Raw genomic sequence first — 9,199 nt, forward strand, 5'->3', positions numbered from 1 at the left:
AACAGATGGGGGTTTTATGAACACTGCCACTTGGACCTTCCGATTTGGGAGGTGGAAAGAGTGTGGCAGGTCATTCCTGAAAATTTGAGTTAATCGAGCAATTTCAAGCTTAGCTCCGATGCCCTGGGGTTAGGTTCTTGATCCAGGGGCTTTGGCTAAGAACCCCAGTCATCCTCCGCTCTAGGTCTGTGTGCTCTGGAGGTAACTCAGCCCACAAATTGCCATAAACTTAACAGATAAGATTACCTTTATGCCCCATCGACCATCGCATGGTCGACATCAGCCTGATTTCAGCCTGTTCAGGCTACATAAACTAGGGAAGATAAGCGAAAATGCGCGGCTGCTGATGTCTCCTGCCTTTTCCCATTGTTGTGTCTTAACTGCTGACTTGCCCCACTCGACAATCACCCTCATGCATATTGCAGCTTTGGCACTTGAATCAAAGACCTATTTGATGCATCACTTAAACTAGAGAAACACGATCCAAGTACGGTTACTAGGCTTACAGCGCCCTTTCTATCTAGGCTCTACAAACCACTACTCAAGTGGGTGGAGCCGATGTTGACATAGACCTAGGTTCACTAGGTGAGGCTTCATCGTTTCACAAGATATCTGTAAACAACCGTCTATATGATGTCGAACTTTATACTTTGACAAAAGCTCGCACTGGCCGAAATACTAAACGTTCATTTTGTTGTGCCTAGTTATGCACCAACGAACAGTAACTATTGAAAGACAACTTCTATCGAGAACTGGCTACCCTCATATCCATCAGAAAAGTTCACATGTAGTCATAGTGGCAGGAGATTTCAATGTACAGGTGGGACGCTCCGGTTCGTCAGAAGGACGACTTTGTGGAATGCTTAGTTTGGACGCACAATGCGATGATAATGACGACAGTTTTTTGCATCTTTGTACTGATCACCAGTTGTTTCTCAGTAGTGGTGGGTTTGGAGGCGGGGAAACCTTTTTATGCCCGGCTTCCCCCTACAGTTGAGCAGAGTTGAAGTCAAACGGACCATATTTCCGTCAGCTATCGATGGTGTGATCCAGTCCTTGATTGCAGAATATGTACTTGGTCGGTTCTGACTTTCATTAAACTTTACCGGTAAACCCAGTAACAAATTCTCATTTTGACGGTAGAAAACCCTGTGAGCTACAAGTTAGGGAGACAAACCAAAGCATACAGCACAGTGTACTAGAAAGACATTGGCCGAAACTGGGTAAAACATAACCACTGCTACAGGTGACGTCAGATATTTTACTTGTGACATTTTTGGGTGCGTACATGGAAACCACTCGATTTTAAAACTGCCATTATCACACTATACGAGGCGGTCCATATCTTCTGACTTAGATTATTTTTCCGCTAGACGACCAATTAGACAGCAGCTCAAACTTAGTCTGTGTGTGAAGAGGGAGCTGTGGTGGAACCAGAAAGCTCAAGAGTTGGGAGAATTCAGTGTAACTGGGAATGCACAAGAGCTGTTCCAGCTAATCTACGAAACAAAACTCAACAGAATTTCCATTATTTAATCAAAGATATTCTTTCGGACCTAATACACAAAGACCTGCGTCTAGATCGTTGAACGAAACATCTTCAACAATAGTTTATCTCGCCCCTTTTCTCTTGTACTTATTTCTTTCATTTTTCCCGTCAATTGTGAGCCGTGGTCTTTGATTTTAGATTACCCTCATTCTATGAAATATTAATGTCTTTCGGCACTGAAGCTTTATCGAGCTGTTGGACTAGGTGAGTTTCCCACAGAGTTGTTCAGAGATGAAGGAGAATCATTGTGTTCCGCTTTGACTAGGCTACTTGTCCTTATTTGGGAACAAAAACGTTTTTTAGAGAATTAAAATTAATCATCGTTCACTTTGGGATTCAAAAAAGATGCCCAAATCTCCACAGGGATATAAGTCTCCCGTCTATCGTTACACAGCTATTTGTTTTACCTATTTGACGCCTACCTTCATTCCGAAAGCACCACGCAAGACTTCGATCTGACACAAGATGCATTTATCGTAACTTTACGTCAGGTTCCTGAGGAGCGCCATATATACTGCCGAACAACTTTAGCGGTTTACTTCGATTTTAACGAGCCGCCAACTCAGTGGCTAATTGAACTCTCTGTAGTATTTTTGGCAACGAGAGGATACTATTAAATTTCGTGAAGATTCTTTGTACCATCTATTCGCACAACTCCGTTTGAGTAAAGGTATGCAGTCAAATGTTCAAAGGCGTGCTGAAAACCTGCAGTCCTTCAGTTTTGTCTCCCTTCTTTCTTGTTCGATTTTTTCATTAAGTTATCACGGATTGTATATCATTTCGTTGTTTGACCATTGTCCACGCAAAGTACTTTTAACAGAATAATCGGAGATGCTCACATATTTTGGCACACATTTTGCACCTTGACAGTCTTAATTCAAGGTTTTCTATTCCCCAGTGCTTCTCTGAAACCTCAGCATTAGGGACTTGCCTTAGCTGATCAGCTCACATAACTTCAGTGCCGCGAAACCCGTGATTGTACTGTGATAGATAAAGTTGATGCGCGGTCTTTATATATGTCTATTAGACCTATCCTCTCCTACCCTCCGACCTCAGGCATCCTCAAGTGTCTCGTCTCCGTCGTACGGCAAAATTTAGCTGGCTGCAACCAGTAAGCAACGGAATTGCGCGAAGGCAAATCAGTACTATCATCAGGGACAGAAACATCCGTGTTACCACTGGTGTTTTAGTGCCATACAACCACAAGTTTCAATCAGTCATATCTAAAATAAGAAGGACAGAAAGGAGTGGACGAAGGGAGGGATATGGTGCTTACTTACCGAAAACATTTCGCGTCCGCCACCAGGCGCTAGACCAGACGATCTGGAAAGAAAGTGGCAACACGAATGCCACTGACATTTCTTGCAGTTTCTCCAGTCAGTCGCAGAAGGGGTCACGGCGATCCCATCCCGTAAGACATTCCGCATCAACAACACAGACTCTTCGTAATATCTTTCATACCCTTCCAACATACCATACATTGTCCACCTTGTGGTTCGTGCCATTCTGAAGGAGGCATGGGGAACAACACTCGTTTCGATAGACGATGTCTCGGAATATGGTCTGGCCACCGCAGTTCCTGGTGTTGGGTGTTTTCCGCTGGTGGAGTACCCATCGCACACCCAAATACCGTTTTCCTAATTGCTTCGTTGACGCCATCCGACACCAGTAACACTTCTGAGACATCGGTGGTTGCATCACTGTCTGCACTTGCTGTTACTTCCTAATCAGTTTACTCAGCTAACAATTCACCTGTTGTTATACTCCGAGTTTGGGTCTACGAAGGAGGCTTGCTCAATCCCGATATGATGATCAGAGGTGTTTATTTTAGTGCCATCCAAAGGTGCGGGCGCCTTATTCTTGATCATTCTACTTAAGAATACACGGCTTCATCGTACTAACTTCCTACCTTTCGCCTCTTTTTTTACTAAGACATTCTTCCTTCATGATTGTATGGTAGCTAAGAGCCATTGTGTGTTGCTGGTACACTGCTGTCCATGGTGACCTCCAAGTGGAAGTTATTCATACTGCTGACCAACCGCTCGTGTTAAGGTGTCGGATTAATGTCCGAGAAGTTACTACTAATGATTCCCAACAAGGAGTAAACAGCCGTATAGGGTTTCGCAGACCGTTTGGCACGAAGTGACTTCACTTACAGGACGAAAGTTGTGGAAAAACGATCCAGAGTAATCTGTACTGGGGTGAAAATTCAGGATGAATTTATGCAACTTAATATCGCATTGTTTGGTCACATGATGTTCAGAAATGCCACTTATAGCTTTGTTTGAGGGTCAGTTAAGTTGACAGATTCAAGGAATATTCTTCCTAAGCCGGAATAGATACGAATTTCCAGCATGTTGAAAGATGTTGCTACCGTTTGGCTGAGCCACCAAGTGCAATGTCTGCTTTTCTAAATGATACTACCGTCTGGTATCTTTTGTTTGGCATATTTGAATCGTAGTTCTCTATCGATACATGCCATAGGATAAACAAGGACGAAGTTTTTGTTTAGGTGCTCAGGTTAAATACATGGATCAGCAGCTGGGACATAGTAGATCCAATCTTATATAGTTGAAGAAATAGAATTCATCATCCAAATCAAGACCATGCTCAAGATCAGGTTGGTTTCTGACAACTCCATACCGGTTTCAGTGTTATACAGTTGACACAGCAATTTTTTTCAAACGTATTTAGCAGGTAAGAGTATCAAAAAGGACATATTAGGTCTGGACGTGCTTTTGCAAGTTAAGTTGCTGTTGTTGCCAGGAAACGCAATACCCCTCGACAGTTTCTTCAACACGCCATTACTTGAAGGACTGATACAGACTTATGAAATTTCACCTCTCCTCATTCATAAAGTCGGTATAGTATCCCTCACTTCAATTTCATCCTAGTTTACAAATGAGTCTTTACCTCCCAATAACGGAATCTGAATACCGAAGAGATGTCAGTGGTCGACTGAGGAAGACAACCTGTTATGATTCCAACAGTGATTAAGGTGTTATGACAACATTTTGGCAAAAACCGCAATCCAACGCATGGAATGGAAGGAGTCAAAAGCAGCCAAACCACCTCAGTCTAGTTCGATTTGGGATAACAATGATAGCCTTATCTCCCTAGCCAAAGCCTCAGCGTCCTAAAAAAAGCTGCGTTAAAACATGGCTACATAGAAAGGAATTCTGTAAACAAGGGCATCTGCATAGACCGAGGTTCCTCTGGGCGGAAGAAATATCCTAAATTATTCCACATCATCATCATCACCATCATCATCATCATCAACACCGTCATTGTCACGATCGTTGTTATCACCGTGATTATATTACTACCACTGATTGATTATCGGTGTCAGTTTTGTTACATAAAACTCTCGAAGCATGTTCACTTGATGTGATCTGGTGAAAATTCGCTGTTGTCAGTAAGGCACACTCGAAACTGCTGACTTACCTTCTGGTTGGAATGATGATAGAGAGACGAACGCATCGCGTAGCGAATTTGCCGTTTCCGATTGCACAAAACCGGCATCATCAAGCATAATAAATAGTAGGTAAATACTATGGACCAGGGAACCTAGTAGATAGGGCACGACCAGCAGTTGCCATAACACTGTGGATATAATGTGGTAAAATTTGTACTGTTTCTTTGTGAGGTCACGAGGACGCAGACGGACAACTATTGCTAATCCCCAAAACAATACGCAAATTGTCGATCCAGTACCATCCAAAATAATCTTTATAAAGGATCGGGCCTCGATGCGTGACTGAACAAAATGGTCAGCGTTCAACTCTGATTCAGTAACTTCTTGGGCCAGATGAAGATCTAGCACACGGAGACTCCGTAGCGTATGGACAAGAATGATCACTGAGATCATGCTGCTCAACAGACAGAGGTGAACAGAATGCATTGTGAAGCATGAGATGGTTCTGGTTTCTTTCCTTGAACACTGTCAGCTGATCGTCCACACTACACTCAGTTGCGTTCAAAACCATTGGCAATCGATTTTTTTGGTGTCGGGGTGAAACATATGACCTGTAAGTAGAGGACCTTCACTAATCCTTAGATGGCAACAAGAAATCCATTCATGAATTTTTACCACCGAAAGAAAACCCTTATATGAAACAGCAAAATTGGAGAGTATCTACCGTGAACATGGATGCAACATTACCGTTTTGATAGTTTCTTTAGACCCAGTAAAATAGCTCCTTGGTGCTGATTTCGGATCCATTCTCAACAAAATGCAAACGGTAAAGCCTACTTCCGCTTTTTATCTTGCAAGTTACTTTCGAACAGCAATTATTCGAAGCATTACCATAAGGGTATCCAATGCCCCTACCACTTTTCTGTGTACTGTGCAATCAGTCTCCTGTGACTTCGCACGCAATGACTGCCTCATGCCTAGATGACATAATCATCCACGTACCGTATAGTGGGACTTACAGCCAGCTGCTGAAAGAAAGTTTGCAATACCCATAGGTTGGTGGCCTCGAGTTTAGAACACTGAAATGTAGGTTCCCAAGCACGAGATGTTGTTTTGAGTCTTTTTATTCGTTAAAGGTGTTAAGGCGAAAAATTCAAAACTAATCCCGCTGCTCAGCTGACCGGAGCTTGTTCCCCACAAGAAACTAAGCAGTTTTGTGAAACTTTGCCGCTACTTTAGTAACTCCATTTTGCATTACTTTGAAGTGGCGTTCCTGATCTACAAGCTTACAGTGAAGGATCGGTGACTTGTGTACTGCTTCGAGACTTTCTACCTCCCCGGGTCTAGCTTTCCAGGTGGCTATTGCGCTCACCTACAGTGCTCCATCTGCAGGCACACCGATGGCGGTGATTTAACAATGGTGGTCTATTGGCATAGATCCAATACAAACAACGGGCTGTTGTGGGTTTCTCCAGCCACATACTGGCTTAGCTCACCCGACCCTGTTCTAAGGGTGACTTTGGTTTCTCTTTGACATCTTGGTTCCTTTTTGTTGGATAGGTCTTTTCTTGTTCCCGCGAAGCAGCAAACACTCTAGTGGATGCGTCATGGAAAATGGAGGACATGGGGTACGGTGGTGGACAGTCATTCAGGACCACGACTTAAGTTTCCCCTATCAAATAAACATTGAGACTGTTTCTCGCATTCAGATTCAATTCTACTTGCAGTATGAACACAAGCACAAGGAGGTGGGTTTGATTTATCTGGTATCCATCAGCAAGGAATCGGAGGGAGTTTTGAACTTATTGTTGTGTCTAGCAAAAAAACGTCAGTTGCGGAATCGTTCTGCCGGGTCCAGATTAAAACATTACATGTTATGCGTCAAGTCTCTGAGATCAGATTTAAAGGCGAGTAGCAACGCGAGCAAACATTTAGCAAGGTGGCACAGGAAGTTCATTGTTAGTCGGGATGTGGTGAAGTGAGAAAAAAGTACGTGCTGTTCAAGGACCTTTTTAATCACCCCGGTCCCTGAAGGAATACGATCATTTCTATCCAGACTGTGAGAACCTTGTTCCAACACAGCACTTCAGTCGACTGTACAGCCGTGTGCAAAGCTTTGTGATGAATGACCAGAACGAAGGCCTCCAGATTGACGTGCCCGGTGCAGTCTTTATGATACAAGAACGCAGGAGAGATAGACAAGTCACAGTCACTATTTGCACAAAATGGATTGGAATATCAAGGATGGATAACCCAGTTGGTGCTAGTCACTGAGTCGATATCAACTTAACCCACACTGCAACCGAGACCTTACACATGTAATTCATTTCGTTGGTGAGCTATATACGGACAAGAACCACATCTGATCGCCTGTTGAGCAGTAGGTCTGTGGAAAGAAAAAAATCGTAACCTCCTCCCTGTGCTACGGTTGACCTATAACTACAAAAACTCATGGGATGCACAACCTCACCCCTGTGCCAGTGTTTGTGTGGTGTGGTGTCAGTGGTTACCATTTTTGGGAAGTAGCTTATCCCAGTCGATATGTCGCACAATGACCTTTCCTCTGAATGTTGAACCATATATTACACTTTAACAGCCTCCTGCTCCTGCCAGATACACCCAAACATCCTTCTACGACAAACCCGTCACACGTTTTGAAATAGGTGTGCAACTACAGACTCGGTGCGCGCAAATAAAACTGCACAGGTTGCAGAAGTTAAGACGAACTATTGGTTTGACTGACTGTGTTCTGGAGGAACGGATTGGGACCATGTAAAGGACACTCAACGAGGGCTAAAGCGTCTTTAGCTGCCGATCCAAACTGCGTAGACAAATCGAACTTCACTTCTCGCACAATGGGTAATAAACATGCGACGCTGCCTGGGATCTATGTCTGCTGTTGGCCCCACATGCACGGACAGGCGAGATGTGTCGTATGTCTTTGCTTACTTGTCTATAAACAGTGTCGAGAAGTTTCGAACTCCGCCAATATGATTTTCTGGACTGTCTAACTTATGCGTGACTCAGAGTTCCCGATCTGGAACCCGACTTCCACAAACCCGGAGCGATGTCAATAGCGTCTCATGCAATGACGCATCAATCATGACTGCACAATGAGGAAACTGCCCAGAATTTCAAGATGCGGGGAGCTCAGCTATCTACAACAAAATTGACAGTCCAGGCGGTACGTGTGACGGTGTGGACTAGTGAAAAGGAAGCACGTTTATTCGGCTACACCGATAGCGTAAACACGCGATTAATGAGACTGCAGCATGATTAGCACGGGACATGAATCGAAGATATATGTCAGAGCACGTGTGAGTGCATGTGTGAGTGAGATTGCCCTCCGTACTGTCTAATGCAATGTCACAATGTTTAGGGTGCATGAATTGATGTGCACTCGGACAGACCACTGTTTAGATGTATTGTCTCAGAAATGCTGCTTGCGACATAATACCAAGTCACACCCTGATCATGTACTTCCCCATATTCATCCGTTGCTTTAAGTATTACCATTTCGCTGAAACCTGAGGAATTCCTCCTAACTGCTTTCAGGTTTGTAAAACCTTTCTCTTTGCTCTTGCTTTAAGACTATTTGGAATCACACTAGTTGTGTTAAGAACTAATAAGAATCGAGATGAATATGTAATGTTCATTTGTGACTTGTGTGGGAACCCAGTATTCTGAACCACACTAAAGCAAACCGTAGGAGGAAGTCGCTCGGTGAGGATAAACTGTTTTTAATGAAGGGGCTTCAAGAATTACTCTCCAGGCGTTTTTTTTTTCAATGAGAAATTTCTCATGCACCCCTCAAGAATTACTCTCCAGGCGTTTTTTTTTTCAATGAGAAATTTCTCTATCATGCACCCCCAAAATCACTAAACCAAGAGGAATCAAGTTAATTTCGGTTTTGTGACAGGAGGATTCTTGATCTGGCGTTTTAGTGCAAATTCACCTACGTCTGAACGACTACCCGGCACGGATTCAAGGGGTGTTGAATTACCGAATAAGTGGCTTCTTCCGGTTTACCTTGTGGGGAATCCTGGTAGTGAACGTAAACCCCAGAAGCATCAAAGCATTAACAGGCCTAAAGTTTAGCTAGTTTTCTTGATGTGCAGTGAGTACTCGAAAGAGAAGTGCCAATAACGAAATGACACTGAACATGGACGCTCAGATGGTCTGTTTTCTGACAGACTTTCAGCAGGAAGGTCTGAATAGCGACTACGCCGGTATTG

At 43.6% G+C, this 9,199-nt stretch overlaps 1 protein-coding gene across 1 annotated transcript in view; it reads right to left on the bottom strand.

Moving 5' to 3' along the window:
- T265_02573 (hypothetical protein) overlaps positions 1–9,199 on the bottom strand; it is a gene marked incomplete at both ends in the record, with an annotated part of 81,445 nt that overhangs the window by 8,224 nt on the left and 64,022 nt on the right. Inside the window, one exon of the mRNA XM_009166852.1 lies at positions 4,994–5,489. Within this exon, the coding sequence (XP_009165116.1) occupies positions 4,994–5,489 (496 nt within the window). The remainder of the gene's footprint in view (positions 1–4,993; positions 5,490–9,199) is intronic.

Source organism: Opisthorchis viverrini, assembly GCF_000715545.1.
Source record: "Opisthorchis viverrini unplaced genomic scaffold opera_v5_31, whole genome shotgun sequence".
Taxonomy (NCBI): Eukaryota; Metazoa; Platyhelminthes; class Trematoda; order Opisthorchiida; family Opisthorchiidae; genus Opisthorchis; species Opisthorchis viverrini.